Genomic DNA, 19,665 nt, shown 5'->3' with positions numbered 1-19,665 from the left:
TTTTTTTTTTTTTTTAATTTTAAATTTTTAATACTGGAAATTGAACTTGGGACCTTATGTTTGCCTTGAATTTGCCATCTTCCTGTCTCAGCCTCCTAGAGTGCTGGGATCACGGATCTGGACCACCACACTTAGGCTCTAACCATTTCTTTCTTCTGTATTCTTTTCAGGTAGCAACTTAATTCTGTCTTTTTTTATATATATTTGGGACAGGGTCTCACACTACCCAGCTCAGACTTGCACCGATTCTCCTGTTTTCAGCGTCCGCAGTGGTGGGATTGCAGGTGTGCACCACCACACTCAGTCTCCGTGGCTGGCTGAGCTTTAGGACACCCCGGGGTGGGGCTGGCATGGGACGTGGTGCTGGGGACTGAATCCCAGTCCCTGTGCTTGCCTAAGCAGGTGCTCAGTCCACTGAGCTGTCTTGCCAGCCCAGCAACTTAATTCTTTATGCAGCCTGTCATCCATAGTAACAGGTTTCTGGACATGATGATTGTTTCTCTTTTGCTCCTGCTTTTTGTGAAGAGACCTTGCATTTAGGATGTTGGTAGAATTTTTATTGCTTTTTTGTTTGTTTGTTTGTTTGTTTTTAAGACAGGGTCTTGCTCTGCAGCTCAGGCTGGCCTTGAGCTCACTTTGTAACCCAGGCTGGTCTTGAACTCACAGTGATCCTCCTGCCTCAGCCTCTGGAGTGCTGGGATGACAGATGTGCACCACCACACTCAGCAATGCTGGTAGAATTAGATTCTCAGGAGAAATGAGCTGTGGATTCTCTCTAGGGACTCTGGGCAAGGGGACCAGGAACTCCCTGGCACCTTGTGTCTTGTTTGGGTCGTGTGGGTAAACCTGTTGCCCCCCTGATTCATCCTGTGTTGTCTGCTTGTTGTCCTCTCGGTGGCTCCTGGGTGCCTACCACAGGGGGGCTATGCTGGCCACCCAGTGACCCCTGCAAACCTGCAGGGTGGCAGTGTACGTGGGAATGACAAGGCTTCAGGCAGATTGTAAACCACACTGTTAAGTAAGATTTAGCATTTGAGATGACTCACTCTGGGGCCAGGCTGGTCTCAAACTTCTGATATTTGCACCATATTTATGGCTAAATACTGACATTGGACTCAGGAAGCTGAGGCAGGAAGATCACTGTGAGCTCAAGGCCATCCTGGGCTCCATAGTAAGCTCAAGGCCAGGCTGAACTACATAGCAAGACTCAGCCTCAAAAAACAAAACTCAGACAAAGAAAAAACAGCAATATCCTTGTCTATTAAAAAGAAAATCAAAAAGTGAAGTTTCTAGTGTTCTCTCAAGGGTGTTGTTTCCCTCTTTCTTTAATGATTGACTTTTATTTGCACGTTTGCAATACATGATTACATTTAGTGTTGAGAACGGGTCCATGTGTAGAATGTATCTAAGACTGGTCCAAGGGTGGCTCTGTTGTTGCTGCCTTTTTGAGACAGAGTCTTGCTGTGCAGTTCAGGCTGGCCTTGAGCTCATTGTGTAGCCCAGGCTGGTCTTGAACTCTCAAGGATCCTCCTGCCTCAGCCTCCCGAGTGCTGGCATGACAGGCATGCACACCACACCTGGCTCCCAAGGGTGTTTTGGAGAAGGCCGGCCTGTGCCTTCTTTGGCTGTGCCTTCCTGTTATGCTACTTCTCGTCATTACCCTGAAATGGTGTCAGAGCAATCTGCGGGATGCTAGCGCCTGTTCCTTGTGTGTCCAGGTTACCAGCACGGCAGGCCGGTCCGGGCCCTGAATGCCAACGCCACGAGTAATGCTGGGACGCTCCATGTTTGGCAGTCAGGTAATCTGCTTTGGCCGTCTGTCATGATTAGCCCCCTAGTGGAGTGGGTCAGAGTTACAAATATTTTCCTACCCCATTGGTTCATTTAGTGGGGAGGAAGTAGAGGCTGTTTCTCTCTCTCTCTCTCTCTCTCTCTCTCTCTCTCTCTCTCTCTCTCTCTCTCTCTCTCTTTGCTTTTGCTTTTTAATACCAGGGTTTGAACTCAGGACCTTCTGTCTGCCGCGCAGGCGCTTATGCCGCTGAGCTACATCCCAGCTTTTTTTTTTTTTAAAGCAGGGATCTCATGAAGTTCAGACAGGTGTCTTGAACTCACTGTGTAGCCCAGCCTGGCCTGGCACTCATGGCGACCCTCCTGCCTCAGTCTCCCAAGTGCTGCAATGACAGACATCCACCACCATCCCCGGCTAAGCTAACTAACTTTCTTTCTTTCTTCCTTTTTTTTTTTTTTGTCTCTTTGAGACAGGGCCTCCCTATGCAGCTCAGGCTGGCCTTGAGCTCACTCTGTAGCCCAGGCTGGTCTTGAGCCTTCAATGGTCTTCCTGCTTCAGCTTCCTGAGTGCTGGGATGACAGTTGTGCTAAATGCCTGGCTAAACTTTATTTTTATTTTATTTTATTTTGTCAGTGCTGGGATCTAACTCCAGGACCGTGCGCTTGCCAAGTAGGCTCTTGTGTCGCTGAGCCCCCTCCCTGGCCCTGGTACTATTTGCTGTTTGTATCCTGTTTTTGACAACTTTGATGTACATTGCTTTAAATTTTAATTAATTACTTAATTTTTGTGATCCTGGGGATTGGGCCCAGGCTCTCTGCTCTAGGCTACCCTCCCCAGCCCTTTGTTTGATTTTTTTGAGACAGGGTCATGAAGTGGCTGAGTTATCCAGGCTCAGACTGGCGACCTTCCTGCCTCACCCTCGGAGTTGCTGGCATTGCAGGCCTGCGCCACCTCGCCCAGCTGCATCCTTGCTCTTACTAGTAGGAACACTGAAGAGCGAATCTTTTCCTTTTCCAGCTGGAAGGAGTTTGTGTACCTCCGCAACCCTCAGGCCTGTTTTGTTTGGTGAAAACGTGGAGTCTGGCTGCCTTCTAGAGGTTGGGATCCGCGAAAACTGCTCCCGGCTCAGGTGGGGCTGCTGAGGACCTGACTTGCTTTGTGATTGCGTTGCTTAAATCTGGTTTGCTGCTGGGCGTGGTGGCACATGCCTGTCACCCTAGCACTTGGGGAGGCTGAGGCAGGAGGATCGCCATGAGTGCCAGGCCAGCCTGGGCTGGACAGTGAGTTCAAGGCCAGCCTGAATGCCATAGCCACACCTTGTCTCAAAAAAGCAAACAGAGGGCCGGGGAGATGGCTCAGTAGGATAAGTGCTTGACTGGCAAACACAAGGATCTGAGTTCAATCCCTGGTTCCGCCAAAAAAAAAAAAAGCAAACAGAAAGAGAATATGCTGGTTCATTTTTAGGTAGCATTTGGAAGGTATAATTACATATACGCATATACTTTTTTAAAAAATAAAATTAATTATAATTAGTCACTTCAAAGTGAACAATTAGGAGCTGGGGAGATAGCTCAGTAGAATAAGTTCAATCCCGAGTTCAGTCCCCGGTACTGCAAGCAAAACAAAAACAACAATAACAAAAAAAACCCCAAAGTGAACCGTTACCCTAGGGAGGCTGAGACAAGGGAATTATTGTGAGTTCGAGACTAGTCTGGGCTACAATGTGAGCTCAAGGCCAGCCTAAACTATACAGTGAGACCCTGTCTCAAAAAGACAAAAAAACAAAAACGAACAGTTCATTGTCATTTAGTACTTTCATTATACCTTTATCTAGTTCTAGATAGTTTCATTACCAAAAAAGGGAAATTTGTTCTGGTTAAATACTTATTTCCTGGTTTCCCATCCCTGCCCCCTCAGCCTCTGGCAGCAAGTAATTTGTTCTTCTGTTGTTTTATGTGAGACGGGGTCTCACTGCCTGAATTCAGAGTGATCCTCCTGCCTCAGCCTCCTGAGTGCTGGCCTTGCCGGCATGCATCCCCCTCGCCAGGTGTAAGTTAGCGGCATTTTAAACCCCGAGTGAAGAAGGCTGCCGCTGCCTGTCTTTCTCTAGCTGTGGTGTGGGCGCGGCTCCCGTGGGAGGCCACGGGACAGAAGCAGGGTCAGAGCCCAGGGTCAGTGCTGGGGTGGCCGGCATGGGGTGTGCAGCAGGCTGGGGGGGCACGCAGGGACCAGGGCGGCAGGACAGAGCTGCTGAGCAGGGCCGGGCTGCGCTTCGTTCTTCTGCAGGGAGCGTGCGGCCGAAAGACTGGGGTCGTTAGTGCCAGCAACACATGTCGCAGCAAGAGGCAACTCCGATTCCAGCAACCTGGCCGACGGCTGGCTGGAAATCCTGCGTAAGTCACAGCTGCGTCTCGGAAGGCATGTGGGTTGCTGCTGGTGACAGCGGTGGCCCGCACAGCGTGTGCCTGATGCACACAGTCACTTTTCTTTGCTGGCTTAACTGGACATTTACTTATCCGGGGGTCACCTCCCCAGGCAGGAGCCCCTTTGCATCTCTCACCTCTTATTCATGCTATATTTGTTTGTTTATTTATTTAAGACATGGCTTTACTATGTGGTCTGTGCTGGCCTTGAACTGCCAGGCTGGCCTCGGATGTTTGATCTTCTTGCCTCGTCATCCCACATAATGGGGTTACTGGTACGCGCTGCCCCATCTGGCCTCTATTATATCCTTTGCTGTGCTCTCTTTCTTTTGGTGACAGGGTCTCCCTATGTAGTCCAGGTTGGCCTCACACTCACCTAGCTCCTCCTGCCTCAGCATCCCCGGTGCTAGGATTTCAGGCGTGCACCACCACACCCAAATTCTTTTTTATTTTTTCGAGCTAGGGTCTTGCCGGCCTCAGACGTGAGGCCCAGGCTGGCCAGACTCCTGCCAGCCCTCCTTCGTCATCCTCCCAAGTGCGGGGATGCCAAGCGTGTGCTATCACATCTCGTAGTCCTTTGTGACTTTACAGAGGAATCTGCACAGAGACGGCTGAGGGTGCCCGGGGCAAGAGGCTCGCTGAAGCCAGCCTGGGCTACATGGTGAGCCCCTGTGAAAAACGAAGCAAAATAAAATGAAGAACCTGAGAAGTAAACTACGGGAGTTTCCAGAAAGCCCAGCGTGGTGACTGTGAAGCCAGAGAGAGGGCAGCATTTCTGTCCTGGGGAGGAAGGGCCGAGCCCTTTCGCGTTGGAGCCTAAACACGCAGCCCCAGCCCAGGCTAGTAACCAGAAGTGATGGCCGTACACACGGATCTGGCAGGCCATTGGGTGTCCCAGGGGAACAACGTCAGCCACCCCCACAGTCTCTGAAGGGACATAGAAGCCCATGGCAACCCTAGGAGATTGCTTTTTTAGTTTTATTTTTTATTCTTTTCTGTATTTTAGGGAAGGGTCTACAGGGTGTTCAGGGTCTCACTACTAGATCAGACTCATAGTGATCCGCCTGTTTACAGCCTCCTGAGATCTGGGATCACAGGCGCGCCACCACGCCCAGTCTCAATCACTGTCTCAGTGTACCCCAGGGGCGGGGCTGGCACAGCAGGCCGGGGGATCAAACCCCCGGTCCCTGCCCCTGCTTGCAGGCACTTTAATCTGCTGAGCTATTTGGCCGGCCCTAGGAAATCGCTTTTTTTATTTTTTTTTTGCAGAACCGGGGATTGAACTCAGGCCCTTGTGTTTGCCAGTCAAGCGCTTATTCTACTGAGCCATCTCCCCAGCCCTAAAAATCGCTTCTTAAATTTTTTCTTAGTCCATATTTGTGTGCACACCAAGCCCATTCCTCGTGGGGAGCCGGCACGCGAGCACAGCAGGTCTTCATCCTGTTCCTGCCCTCCCGTCGCCCTCTGCCCACCTTTTGGTCCCCTAAGGAAATCACCCTTCATCAGCCCACATGAACTCCTGTCAGTGGATTTTCAGTGCTTTGCACAGCTTTTACTAGTTATTGCCTAAAATAACTTAAAATGCCTCTGCTAAAAGGCTGGCTGGATTTCAATAGGAGGCTTGGAGACAGAATCCTGATTGATGGTTTTATTATGTGGTTCAGGACTCTTAAAATTTCGGCAACTACTTTTCCATACAAGGAAACATTTGAAACACAGTCACAGAGTGACATCAAGAGCCTGCTAGAGATGAAGGCCTCACAGTGTGCTTCCTGTCTATCATTAGTTCCTCCTTTTTTTGTTACTATGACATGATAGGAAAACTTATTATTCCTTTAAAAATGTGTCACTTCTTCTGGGGGTGGTGGTGCATGCCTGTCATCCCAGCCCCTGCAAGGGTGAGGCAGGAGGATTGGCTTCAGTTTGAGGCTAGCCTGGGCTGTGTAGTGAGTTCAAGCCCAGCCTGAACTGCACAGCAGGACCACGGCTCGGAAACAGAAAGCATCCCCTAATGCGCACCTGCTCCCCTAGGTGGAGATCCCCCCAACGCCGATGTGGACCCCGCTGCCAGCGGCGCCCTGGGCGCCTGTCCTGCTGTTCCCGCCCAGCTGCACATCCGCATCCTCTTCGCAGATGCTGGCGCAGTGGAGGGCGTCGTGCAGCAGGAGATACTCGGTGTGGAGGCCAGGTGTGGCCCCTCAAGGTCCCTGCAAAGTGGAGGGCGTCGGGGTGGCCGAGGGTGCTACAGAGGGCGGGAGGGCTGGGCTGGAGTCCAGTCGTTTGTCCCAGTTAGAGTGGCCAGCATGGTGGCGGTGTGCATGTGCAGACGACCCATGTGCCAGGCTGTCTTGTTGGGACGCCCGTTCCCTCTGGGTACCGAGGCAGCTGTGTCCGGCTCTGCAGCTCAGCGAGGCCTCCATAGGAGAAGCAGGGCCTTCGTGGGCTGCAGGGCTGCAGCTGGCGTGCTGACTAGGGGCACCAGCCACCCAGCTGGCCCATTCCTGGTGTGAGGCCTGGGCATCTCGTGAGCTCTGACGTGGTGACAACACCCTTATGTCGAAGGCTTCTCTGTAAGGTGTCACAGTCCTATTAGGCAAAGAGTGGAAAAGTCGCCACAGCTCATTCTGGGGTCCTGGGCAGGAATCTTTCCCCTTCATCTCTCAGTGCCTCTTCCCTGTGGGTTGGCTTTATTCCTAATGTAGGTTTCCCTACATTCTCTTCCAATCCTGTGGAAGAGAAAAGATCTGGGCAGACTTTCATTGGTTCACTTTGGGTCATGGACTCCTTTTGGAACCAATCACAATGACTGAGGCATTGGACAGCTCTGATTGGCTAGAGGCAGGTGACTGAGGTCCATACCTTCTGCTCCGCTGAAGTTTGAGCTGCATGAGAGTGGTAGCTGGGAAAGTTAGGGTGCAGGTAGCTGAAGAAAGCCGATGGGATTCTGGGTAGGGCTGAACCCCTCTTCCCCAGTACTGTTTTGAGGATTCCATGAGACATTCTATACGAAGTACCATAGCCCCGCTCACAGCAAAGAATGCATTCAGTACGTGGCTATCTCTTGTCACTGTTATCTTGACAAGTTAACTTTTTTTTTTTTAATTTATTTTATTTATTGAGTGTGTGTGTGTGTGTGTGTGGCCAGCTCAGCCCACCAGGGGGTGGGGCTGGCTGGCATGTGGTGCTGGGGATTGAACCGCGGTCGCTGTGCTTTTGCTTAGCTTAGCTTGTTCTAAGTCGGTGCTTTAGACCGCAGAGCCATCTCACCAGCCCGACAAGTTAACTTTTAAAACTCCAGTTCCAGGCCTAGTGGTGTACACCTGTGATCCTAGCACTTAGGAGGCTGAGGCAGGAGGATCACTGTGAGTCCCAGGCCAGCCGGGGCCACATAGTGGGACCCTGTCTCATAAATAATAGAAAAACAAAACAAATGCCACCTCTAGAATGAGAAGGCTGGAGCGAAGGAGACTTAGAGGCTGTAGTTAGTGACTGTCATTGGGAGATAGGCCAGGCCAGGCTGGTCATCCCATCCCTTTTCCCTAGTGTCCATATTTGAAGAGTTTTGTGATGTAAGTTTGGTCTGCTGACCTGAGGAGCGGACCTGAGTGGTGGCCTCCCCCTGCATCCTACCCCCTCCCAGGGTCTCCACCGTGGACTGGCAGTACCAGTGTGGGCTGACCTGCGAGGATACGGCTGACCTCTTCCCTGTCGCTGCATCCGTCCGATTTATCAAAATACCTGCGCAGCCACCCCGCCCTCTGACAAGGTAATCCACCTGCTGACCTAGTAGACATTGTGAGGAAGCCGAAAAAAATTCAGACTTAAAATAGGAAGCTTACCCCTTTGGTCAAGCTCATTGGCCTTCACTCTGTGGCTGTCCTAACCTTCTAAAATATTTTGGAGATTCCAGATCAATTTCACAGAGTACGACTGCAACAGAAACGATGTGTGTTGGCCACAACTCCTATATCCATTGACCCGATATTATCAAGGTAGGTGAGGCCAAGTTCTTTTGCATTTTGAGACAGGGGCTCACTGTGTAGCCCAGACTGTGCTGGACCTCCTGACACTTCTGCCTCAGCCTCCTACATACTGGGGTCGCTGGCCTGTGCCACCATGCTCCGCCTGGTAAGCTGATTTCTGTGGCGATCATCAGTTAGGCTGTGCCAGCTAAATCTATTTTATTTTTTCTAAGGCATGGTCTTGCTATGTAGTTCAGACTGGCCTTGAACTCACTCTGTATTATAGTGAGTGACCCTCCTGTCTCTTCCTCCCAAGTGCTCTGGTTACAGCAGTGTGCCACTACCCCAGACATTCTCAGCTAAATTTCTTTTGAAAACATGTAAATATCACAGAAAATTTGAAACTTGTAGAAAGATTTAAAAAGAAAAAAAATATACAAATATACTTGGAAATTTTCACTCTTAATGGTTTGGCTTATTCCTACCTAAATTATTAGAAAAATGCCAGGCATGGCAGCACATACCTGTAATCCCAGCACTTGGGAATGAGGCAGAAAGATCTCTGAGAGTTCCAGGGCAGTCTGAACCACACAGTCTGAGACTGTGTCACCAAAAAAAAAAAAAAAAAGAATAAGTTGAGAAATCCTCCTCCTCGGGTTTCTCATGCTTTCAGGGGAGCCAGACTCACAGTGTGTGGCCAAGGCTTTGCTGCTGACGGCGTTCCTCCTGCTGGCTGCGCTCCTCAGCAATCCCTGGGCGAGGGTGTGCAGAGCCCGGCGGCCAGCTGCTGTCTACCATTAGGCCTTCTTCGAGGCCTTACACATTTCCTCCCGCAGTCTGTTGTCCTGTGTTCCTCTGTCATAGTTTAATAAATGAAATGTGTTATTTTTATAAAAAATTCTTACTAATGTTGTGTGAGTTTAATTCATTCATGTAACAAACAATCTGATGTTCAGAGCCTTTTGCCAAATTCACAAGCACTAGAACCTACCCTCCTTGAGATCAACTATGTAAATGTTAGAAATTTCAATTTATCACAGGTTACCAGTCCTAGGGGCTATTTTTTCATACAGAGTGAGGCTTTAAATGTTACATATTTGTGTTGGTTACATTTCCTGTATTCCAGAGAAAGAATGCGTGAGGCCTTAAAAATGCATGTAATCCTGTAACAGCCTACAGCATAGGCCTAGCGTGCAGGAGGCCTTGGGTTCCTGCCCTAGTATTAGTGGCAGGGGGTAGCTCAGCGGTAAGACCCTATTTGCTGGGTCCTCAGGACTCCACAGTGACATCACGAAGGTGTCCTGTGCCATCCTAGGTCAGTGACTGCTGAGATAAGGTGACTCCCATGGCAGGATGAGGCCAGGTGCGAAGCAGTGTGGTGAGTGGGCTCTCAAACGAGGGAACTCTTGAAATGGAACTTGATGAAGCCCCTGTGACAGGCTGGAGGGCTGAGGGGTCCGGAGCAAGTTTTAATTTTTTTAAAAGTTGGTACAGGGTCTCACTATGCAGCTGGGGCTCATAGTGATCCTCTTGTTTTCAGCCTCCCCAGCGCTGGGATTACACGCTTGCGCCATCATGCCGGATCGCTGGCTCTGCGCGCTCCCGGGGTGGGGCCGGCACGGCATGTGGTACCGGGGATCGATCCCTGCGCTTGCCAAAGCAGGCGCTTAGTCCGCTGAGCTGTCTCGCCCACCCTCAGAGCAAGTTTTCCTGCTCAGTGGCCGCGTGAGCGAGAGCAAGACGGTGGGCGTGGCTTGAGCTGAAGGACGGCGTCCGGGGCGGGGAGGTTGTGAAGGTCGGGGTCCGGGTGTCCCGCGGCGGTTGGTTTCTGTTCGGATTGCTCAGGCTGGGCTTGATCTTCGGGTCTCCCACCTCATCTTCCCCGAATAATGAGATTACAGGTGTGCACCGCCAACGTCCCCGGCTGTAAACCAGAGCGCTTCATCCGGCTCCTTCCAGGTTTTGGCTCGCATGGCTCTGGGATGAGGCGGTTCGCAGGAGGCCAGGCTGGGCCAGCTGGCGGGGGGAGTCCGCTAAGGTAATGGAGACGCCCGCAGAGTAGACAGTGGCGATGTGCGCACTCAGCACCCCACCAAACGCCACTAAATTTTGCCTACCCGCGACGTAGACCTCCTTGCCGGGCGCACTCAGAAACAGTTCAGAACTCCGCCCGGGTCTACGCCTTGGGCTCTGATTGGTCGGCTAGCGGGGGGCGGGGCCTGGCGCGGCAGGGGCGGGACCGGCCGGAACCGGAAGTGTCGGGGCGGGGCCTCGCGGCTGCTGTGGCGGCAGTTGGAGCTAGGCTGCGGTGGCAGGAGCGGCTGCTGCGGCGGCCGCCCGGCGCTCCATGGTGCGGGGCGTTCGCCAGGCCGCAGGAGGAGCTCGAGGCCCGGGCCGGTCCGCGCGCCGCCATGGGGTCTCTGTTCCGGAGCGAGCCCATGTGCCTGGCGCAGCTCTTCCTGCAGGCGGGCACGGCCTACGAGTGCCTCAGCGCGCTGGGCGAGCGCGGCCTGGTCCAGTTTCGAGACGTGAGTGTCGGCGATGCGGCGTACCTGCCACTCCGGCCTCCCTGCCCCCATTGCCCAGGAGAGGAAACTGAGGCCCTGCCGGGGCGCAGCCTGTCTCCGGGGTGTCCCGGCTCTCGGGCGCCTGATCTCCCGGGGCTCTTCCTGGCTCGCCCTGGGTGGCTCCATCCCGGGGGGTGCGGCTCCTCCAGACTCTGGGCCCCGAGCCAGGGGAGGGGACACAACAGGGGAAGGCCTTCTGGGGTCCTGTCGGGACTTCCGGAGGGGCTCAGGCTGTCGGTGCCTGAGCAGGAGGATAAGTTAGCGGGGTTGGAAGGATGATCATGGCAGGCATCTCGGAGGAGGCGGCCATGGCGCTGAGCCCCGAATGGGAACGGGGGCGGGTCCGACCTGGGGACGCGCGGGGAGCTGAGGGTCCACAGGTGCAGGGGACAGGAAGAGGCCGGAGGAGCCAGAGCTGGGCGGAACGGGATGCGCTCCGGGGGGTGCTTGTGTTTATTTCGTTCCCTGGAGTGAGGTGCACAGAGCGAGGAATGCGGGCTGGAAGCCGTCTCCCCAACAAGTCGCCGCAGACACTTGTGTCTGTTCGCTTGTTCATTGTTGCCGGTCTCCGGGGTCAGGGCCAGCAGAACTTGTTCACACCTCCTGAGGTCAGGACCTCTCACAGTCCCCGGCCAGCACTGGCATTAGTAGGCGTTTGTGGAATGAATGTACAAGCTTTTATTGGGTGTCTGCTATGCCCAGGCACTGTTTTAGGTGCTGGGGACTCAGCATGGACAAGGCCACTCTTGGTGCCCTTGGTGCGCAGTCTGGGAGGAGCCAAGTCCACACTGGCTGATTGTGAGCTTGATAAGTGAACCGAGTGTGCAGGGGGTGTGCAGGGGGGCGGGACCTGCAGTCGTGGCTCCAAGTCACTTGACAATCGCTTTATGGCCTTTGACGCTTCTCTCTCCCGACTTTCACTTCATCTTGGGTTGGGGGCCCTTAATTTTAAGAGGAAACACTTGAGATCTGATACTGATAGTGCTTGCGTGGGCCCTGTAGGGCAGCTGCCACGTCATGGAGAAATTCTGGGTGACAGCACCGGCAGCCACAGAGTGGAGAGCTGCCCTGGTGCCTGGGTTTCCGCAGGTGCCTGAATATTGTGTGGGAAAGTGTGCGTGAGTCCTTTATAAGGGAGCATCAGAGGAAGAGAAAGTGGTGCTTTTTTTTTTTTTTTTTTGTCACTTGGGGATGGGCTGTAACACCCTATTCCCTTTCTTGATTTTTTCCTGAAAGCAGAGAAAACTAACATGCTAAGGGCATGCCTGGTGGGGAATTCAGGCATGTGGCCGTCAGGCTAAAGGACTTCTCAGCCGAAGGCGTGGCATCCCTCATTCCTGTCTGGTGTTGCTTAGTGGCTTCACATTTGCAGGGGGGAGTTGCGGATGTCTCCAGTCCTTTCTGGCTCACTGAGGCTTTTCCTTGAGTGAAAGGAAGGGGGCTTGTCAAGGGTTTCTGTAGTGACAACCCATGGGAAGACATGAAAAAAGGTTGTAAAGCTACTGGAGGAACTCGGGAAGGAAACGGTCGCCTCTCTTTTATGACAGTTCTCAGGCCAAGAAGTTTCCTCTTGGGTCCTCTGGCAGCAGGCAGGGGACAATCCATAGTGTCTCACCCGTACCTCTCAGAACAGGTCTTCTCTTCTGGACATAACAGGAAGCTTTGGTAATAGGTGCTTGACTGAATTGGGGGACTCCCACCCTAAAGGGTAAGATTGCTGGGCTCAGTGGCACACGCCTGTAATCCCAGCACCCAGGAGGCTGAGGCAGGATGATCACCATGAGTTGGAGGCTAGCCTGGGCTACATAGTGATTCAAGGCCAGCCTGAACTGCATAGCCAGACCCTGCCTGAAAAAACAGCTTTGTAATAGATAGCACCCACGCAGCAGAAGAACGGATGTGTATAGGTTGGGGTGGATATGTAGCTCAAATCCAACCACTGCCACAGAAATGGAGCTCTTTCCAGAGACCTTGCTGCTTGTAGAACCATGATGCACCGTTGGGCTTACAGAGTGCCTGCCATTGAAGAAAGGAGCCGAACCTGAGCTGTGGTGTCTCGCAGGGATAGCTTCTGATGCGAGCTTGCTCTGCACTTCTTCCTTCTGGGCAAAGCGGTTGTGTGGGGACTTGGAAGTGGTGAGACTGTGTGGCCTCCACAAATGAGTGTGCCAAGGGAAAGTGAAATTGAAATCATCTTTCTTCTAGTTAATTCTTTAAAAAATTCAAAAAACTGAGTAAGACCTGAGACTCTTGAAGTAGACATTTCTCAGGCGGGCTGAGCAGTTTTTTTTTTTTTTTTTGGTGGAACCAGGGATTGAACTCAGGTCCTTGCGCTTGTCAGGCAAGCACTTATTCTACTGAGCTATCTTCCATGGCCTCAAGGGCTGAGCAGTTTTTATCAAGTTGTTTAATTTATTTTTTGAGTGTCTGGTACTAGCAGTAACTCTGGACAGAGTAGATAAAGTGTGTGTCCTAAGTGTCTTTCAATATGAATGACTAATGCTTTTATTATAAGAGTAATATAATAGTTAAATAAATGAAAGTAGTATATATCAATTATGGGACATCTGGCAAGCATGAGAAGAGCACACAATTTTGCATGATCTGAATCTACAGCTTAACTCAGCTTTTTGGCTAGTATTTAACCTGCTTTTCATATATGTCATGACTCATTTCCTAATTTTATTAAACATTCCTTTGCTTTCTTTTTTCTTTGCTGAGGTTTGAACTCGGCCTTTGCACAGAGCTACATCCCCAGTCCTTTATGTTTTACTTTGAGACCAGATCTTGCTGAACACATGAACTGCCTAGGCGGAATTTGAAATTGCAGTCCTCCCGCTTCAGCCTTCCAGAATAGTGGTATTACGGGTGTATATCATAAGCCTAACCTTTTGTTTTATTTTGTGTTTTGTTTTGGTTTTGAGACAAGGTTTCGCTGTTTCGCTTTTAGTCCAGGTTGGCCTTGAACCTCCTGTGTAGGTCAGGCTGGCCTGAGTTTATAATCCTCCTGCCTCAGCCTCCTGAGTCAGGATTACAAGTGTGTGTCCCCACGCTGGCCTGCAGAATCTTTCATGGTTTTAAGCTTTGTAGTATAAGGAATTAAGCAGAGGTGTGAGTATAGCAGATCCCTGTCACCCCTGTCCTAGGAACTCAGGTGAGCTCACAATTGCTTGCTTTAGTCCCCTCCCCAGTCTTGGTCATTTTAAGCAAATCCAAGTTGTATAATTTCCTATTTAATTAAGTATCTCTATCTTGAAAATTCATTGCCATGATACTGTCATCATATTGAACATCTTAATATTAAGTTTCTTAATCTAATCAAATATCTGATCATTTAGAACATCAGTTTTCCTGAGTGAATAGCAGTTGGTTGTGTGGCCGAACCCTGCTGTTTTCCCCTTTATTTGTGGACTGAGGCGGAAACACAGGGCCTCACGTGTGCCTGGCCAGCACTGTACCTCTGAGCTGTCTCCCAGCCCTTTTAGAACATTTCGAAACAGTGTTCTGCTGAATTGGCTAGACCAGGCTCAGGCTTTCCAGCCCCCTGCCTCAGCCTCCCGAGTGCTGGGATTACAGCTGTGCACCGGCACACCTATGCTTTCTTTTCTTTTTAATCCAAGTTTGTAGTACATTGTGTTTACCTTCCTTGCATAGAGTTGGTAGCTTAATTCCTTCTTCTGTCTCTTTCCTCCCAAACTGTACTTTTTAAACAATGTTATTAAGGTGTATCAACTAATTCCCACATGTAAGTGTGCAGCTTCAGTCACTATTAGAAAGAATGGGGGCTGGGGATTCAGCTCCGTGGCTTAAGCACCTGCCTGGCAAGCACAAGGGCCTGAGTTCGATTCCTGGTAACAACAACAGCAAGAAGTATGTTTAGTGAGGCAACCATCATGACAGTCCAGTTCTAGAATATTCCACCACCCTAGTAAGGTGCCTGTTCCTGTAGCTGAGTCACCCTCATGCCCTCCCAGCCCTATGCCGGTCAGCTCTCTGGCTTTGCCTGCTTTGGACACTTCCTGTATACAGTGTGCCTGGTTCTTTTCATTGCTAAGTAGTATTTTATGGAATAGTCTATACTTTCTTTAACCTTTTCCTATTGTTGGATTTGAGGTTAATAAATTTTCTGTATCCCAGACAATATGCTTTAATTTTATTTATTTATTTATTCCATAAGTTTATTGAGAAACAAATAGCAATAAGACAGTTTCAAATCAAATTGGTAGGACAGTTTCAATAATTAACACACTGCATACATTCTTCCTAGTGGTTAATTGCTGTACAAGATGCAGACATGATATCCTATTTACAAACACCATTAGAACAAATCCCTCTATTCATTAAGAGAATGTAACTGTATATCTACCCTAACCACTTTGAATGCATAGATACAAAATAGACATTCATCTGTATCCCCTTTTTTTGTTAAGTTGCGTTATTTGAATATTATAGGTGTGTAAACTCAGCAAAATATTCTAAAAGAGTCTTCCGCTTGACTGGCAATGTCAGAAATTGTTGACCTGAGTCCCCTACAGCTCAACATGACAGCATGGCTTTACTTCTTATATTTTGTTTTTATACTTTTCTACTGGATGGTTTTTTCTTTAATTTAAAAAAAAATCCATATTTGTGTTATTTTTCCTTAAGTTAAATTTATTGATAGGATTTTTCTGGGCCAAGGGATGTTTCTCAGGCTTTTTTCTTTTACACTAAGTTACTGGGTCGCTGCCCAGAAGCATATGAAAGTGTACTTTCCCCCAAATCCTTGCCAGAGATAACTATATTTTATAAATAAATTTTGCTGGGTATGGTGGCACATGGCTGTGATCCCAGTACTCAGGAGGCTGAGGCAAGAGGATCACTGTAAGTTTGAGGCCAGCGTGAGCTGCATAGAGAGACCTTATCTCAAAAAACCAAAGAAAGAAAACAAGAAATAAATTAAGGGCTAGGAGGGTGCCCAGGGTAGGGCTTGTGGTAAATGCGCAAGGCCTCAGACTTGACCCTCAGCACCCGAAGTACAGGCAAGTATACAGATGACAAAAAAGTTAGTATGTTTTTAAATTTTAAAAACTTCAAGCGTTTTTTTCATCCTTTCCTCAGCTCAATCAGAATGTAAGCTCATTCCAAAGAAAATTTGTTGGTGAAGTAAAAAGGTGTGAAGAACTCGAACGGATATTGGGTAAGTTTATTTTCCATTTTAATAATGTGCTCAATTATTGTTATATAAGCAAATCTTGTTTATTTTAGAAAAGTCAGAGAATCCAGTAAGTGGGGGAAAAAAAGCAAGTGTTCTTATTCTTCCCATTCAGAAATACTCTTTTTTTGGGTGGGGGGGCGGAGGGCGCAGAACTGGGGATTGAACTCAGGCCCTTGCACTTGCCAGGCAAGCGCTTACTCTACTGAGCCACCTCCCGGGCCCCTCAGAAGTACTCTTTATGCAGGTATTTGTATGCATTGGTTTTTGGGTTTTTTGAGGCAGGGTCTGGCTAGGTAGCCCAGGCTAAACTGGAACTCACGGGATCCTCCTGCCCCAGCCTCCCGAGTGCTGGGCTTCGTGGCGCACGCTGGGTTACAGGTGTGCATTAGCACACCTGGCGTTTGTGTGCATTGTTTCCACCCTTTTTATTATTCTTCTAGAGAGGTAAGCGTTCACACACACAAGGACAGCTTGTCTTGCCAGCAGCCCTTTCCTTTGTTTAGGGGTGCTGCCGGCTACTGGGGTTCATGTGCCCCCAAATCAAAGGCCATTTATCTGGTGAAGAGGAAGAGGGATTCAGTCAAAGCCAGCTCTGGGAGGCGGGGGGGGGGGGCCCTTGATGCTGCCACACCCGCTTAGCATCTCGGGCCAGCTTCAGCACACCCCCTCTCTAGTGGACAGGGACCTTGCTGTGGCATCTGGGTACTCTTTCACTCCGTCAGGGTGGGGAGAGGAGAGGTGTTGGCCTCGTGCTCAGTGGGAGGCAGTTTGGAGAAGCTGCTTACCTCCAAGAGAAAGAAATCCCTTGCTATGCTGCTGGATCTGGAAGCCATTACTGTCACCAGAGCAGGTCCCACAGGGTCCTCTGAAGCTTGCTCTGCATTTTGTCAGCAGGCAGAGCAGGTCTTGGGCTCATATGTGGGAAGGCCCAGCACGGGGCGAGGCACTGCCTGGCCGAGCAGGGGGGAGGCTGGGGTGGGCTGGGCCTGCTTGGTCTCACTTGGTGCTGGCGTTGCCAGGGGCTTTGGGGTCTGTGCTCCCCGAGGGGACGATGTGGTCCCTGTGGGATGGCTGCTTCTGCTTGGAGTGCTCTCAGTTTTCCAGGATCTGCTGGAATCCAGGGTGACCACAGGCAGGGAAAAGAGCCAGGCACAGGGGAATCTGCTTTTGGAGCGTGGATGAACGGAGAGCCTGCCAGGGGCCGAGGATGTGCCTGCGGAGTGATTTCTAGGAGCTAGGCACTACTGTAAACTTTTGTTCCTATTTTTTTTGGTACCAGGAATACCAGGCAGCGACCTTGTACTTCCCAGGCAGGCACTGTGCCGCTGAGCTACATCCCTGGCTGTAGATTTTATTTTTTAATAGGGGATTTGAACATGAACAAAAAGCTCAGCATCTGCACTGTGTTCCTGTTCGCGTCACCGGAACCTGGATAATCTGTGTGGATGGTGTGGCCAGGTGGTGCCATGTTCCTGCCCTGCAGTAGGTGGGAGGTGCTGGCAGGGTGCAGGGCAGAGCTGGGGTGCTGAACTCATCTGAGGTTTCCTGTATTGTGAACTGTTGTAGACTTAGAAAGGGAACTCATGGCAATTTAGGAGCAGATTGTGTTAAACGATTTGCATGGCTTTCTAGAAACCCCTTAAACCCAGTGCTTCTTTTTTTTTTGGGGGGGGGGGTACAGCTGAGACAGGACTTGCTATGCAGTCCAAGCTGGCCGTTAGCTGACCGGCTAGCCCAGGCTGGCCTCCAGCTCATGGTGACTCTCCCGCCTCAGCCGCCCACGCATTAGGATTACAGGCGGGCACTGCCGCGCCCAGCACACTGGCCGTGTTTTGCCATTGAGCTGGGGATAGGGAGTTGCTTTTTTCATCCCTCTCTCCTTTCAGCTTTTTTCCTTCTTTGAGACAGGGTCTCTGTAATTTAGGCTGGCCTTAAACTCACTGTGTAGCCAAGGTTGGCCTCAAGCTGTGGCAGCCCTCCTGCCTCAGCCTCCCAAATGCTGAGATCATAGGCATGCGCCACCATGCCTGGTTCCCTCCAGCTTTCATTTCTTCATTCCCAAAATATTGTGACTTCTAGGTGCAAGAGAAAGTCTCTTTTGGGGGAATGGGGGAAATACTGTGGATTGAACCCGGGCCTTTGCACTGAGCTACATCTCTGCCCCTTTTTAAAGTTTGTACTTATTTTTGTTGTCATGACTGTTTTTCCTTTATGCAGTCTCTCACTTGTGCAGCTGTCATTTACTTGGTAGTTGCTGGGCTGCAGGCCCTCTGTTGGATCCAGAACACTCAGTTCTGCTGCTGGGGATATGTCCGATGACTGGGGGTTGGAGAGGTCGAGGGCATCTCTGCACAGCCTGGGTGCGAGCTCCAAGCGCAGCCCCTCTACGTCCTTGGCCTGTAGAACTGTTCTCTCCAGACCTCAGTGTCGTCTCTGGGCTTTCTGCCCAAAGCGTGTGATTCCGCTCTCATCAGAAGCAAAACATGAGCCGGGTGTGGTGGCGCACGTCTGCGATCCCAGCACTCTGGGCGGCTGAGACAGGAGGAGCGCAAGGTTGAGCCCGGGTGAGGCAACTTAGCATTTTGGTGAGACCCCAGAGGGAGTCTCCTCATCCTTCCCATTGTGGCTGCCGTCACCGTGCAGCTGGCGCGCGTCTGCTTACATGGCAGCCTTAGTTTATTACTGTTTCTATTTTGAGACAGGGACTCACTGAATCACTAAGTGGTCCAGGCTGGGCCAGAACTTGCGATCCTTCTGCTTCGGGCTGCCATAGTGCTGGGGTGACAGGTACGCGCTGCCACAAGACTCTTGATGGTATTGTAAACATAGATTGACAGGTCCAGGGTCCTGTTTCCAGTTTAAATAGTGCAGCTGTGTGAGCGACCCCCACACTGCACGCCGTGGTTCTGCTGCTGGAGGAGGCGAGTCTTACTGGACACCAGCTCCTCTGAGTACTGCAGAGAAGCCATATGGCTGGCTCTGGGACATAGTGACAGGGCGTCCCTTGGACTATTTCCACACCTGCAAGTGCTCCACTCTACAGGGCAGAGGCTTTAAAGTCCCTGGAAGCCAGTTTAGCCTTGAAAATAATTGGAGGAATGAGTGCAGACACCCACCCAGATTATCATTCCTTTTGCCACTGCTGCCCAGTCTCCCCAGGCTCCCACTAGGCAGCTTCGTGCTCTTTAGGGCAAAGTTGTAAAGAGTGACCCATAGTCAGTTGGGACAAGCAAGAGTTTTGTGTATTCAAACATGGGGACCTAGAATGTTATGATTGAAATGTACTCTGGTAGGGTTTTCTTTTGTGTTTTGTTTAGTTTTGTGAGGCCGGGTCTGACTGTGTAGTTCAGGGTGGTCTTGAGCGCACTGTGATGCCCAGGCTGTCCTCGGAGATGCAGAGCTCCTCCTGCCTCGGCCTCCACGGTGCTGGGATGCCCGGCCAGTGCCACCACAGCTGCGGTAGCTTTGGTACTTAGTCTGTTTCCCTTTTGCTTTCCCAGTGTACCTGGTGCAGGAGATCACTAAAGCGGATATTCCCCTGCCGCAGGGAGAAGTCAGTCCTCCCGCACCGCCCCTGAAGCAGGTTCTGGAAATGCAGGTAACCTGACCTAAGGGATCTGGGGCTTTGCTGTTGTTTTGGGTGGTACTTGGGGTTGAACCCAGGGTCTCTGAGCTGAGCTGTATCTCTAGCTCTTAAAAATTTTTCTTTCTTGCTAGACTGTGCTGG

At 50.7% G+C, this 19,665-nt stretch overlaps 2 protein-coding genes and 1 long non-coding RNA gene across 4 annotated transcripts in view; 2 read left to right on the top strand and 1 right to left on the bottom strand.

The window, feature by feature from the left end:
* The window catches only part of Tctn2 (tectonic family member 2), a 20,283-nt gene extending 10,992 nt beyond the window's left edge, over positions 1-9,291 (top strand). Inside the window, exons 12-18 of the mRNA XM_004635869.2 lie at positions 1,719-1,799; positions 2,807-2,918; positions 4,076-4,182; positions 6,244-6,400; positions 7,853-7,978; positions 8,116-8,204; positions 8,848-9,291. Coding sequence (XP_004635926.1) covers positions 1,719-1,799; positions 2,807-2,918; positions 4,076-4,182; positions 6,244-6,400; positions 7,853-7,978; positions 8,116-8,204; positions 8,848-8,975 — 800 coding nt within the window. The 3' untranslated portion in view covers positions 8,976-9,291. The remainder of the gene's footprint in view (positions 1-1,718; positions 1,800-2,806; positions 2,919-4,075; positions 4,183-6,243; positions 6,401-7,852; positions 7,979-8,115; positions 8,205-8,847) is intronic.
* Positions 6,727-8,739, bottom strand: LOC111817985. The gene is made up of 3 exons (XR_002822074.1): positions 8,699-8,739; positions 7,892-7,995; positions 6,727-6,938 (listed from the first exon to the last, which is right to left on the bottom strand). It is a non-coding gene; the product is annotated as an uncharacterized LOC111817985 (long non-coding RNA).
* Positions 9,292-9,799: 508 nt separating the features above from the next.
* Positions 9,800-19,665, top strand: part of Atp6v0a2 (ATPase H+ transporting V0 subunit a2) — a 32,573-nt gene continuing 22,707 nt past the window's right edge. The window contains exons 1-3 of one of the 2 annotated variants that reach the window (XM_023720443.1): positions 9,800-10,075; positions 15,842-15,920; positions 19,439-19,536. In XM_023720443.1, coding sequence (XP_023576211.1) covers positions 10,064-10,075; positions 15,842-15,920; positions 19,439-19,536 — 189 coding nt within the window. In that variant the 5' untranslated portion in view covers positions 9,800-10,063. Of the gene's footprint in view, positions 10,076-10,450; positions 10,703-15,841; positions 15,921-19,438; positions 19,537-19,665 lie in introns of those variants that run through there. The other variant, XM_004635967.2, reaches the window with a different exon arrangement.

This window comes from Octodon degus, unplaced genomic scaffold, assembly GCF_000260255.1.
Source record: "Octodon degus isolate 3935 unplaced genomic scaffold, OctDeg1.0 scaffold00076, whole genome shotgun sequence".
NCBI classification, from domain to species: domain Eukaryota; kingdom Metazoa; phylum Chordata; class Mammalia; order Rodentia; family Octodontidae; genus Octodon; species Octodon degus.
This window is presented reverse-complemented; position numbering and strand designations above follow the sequence as displayed.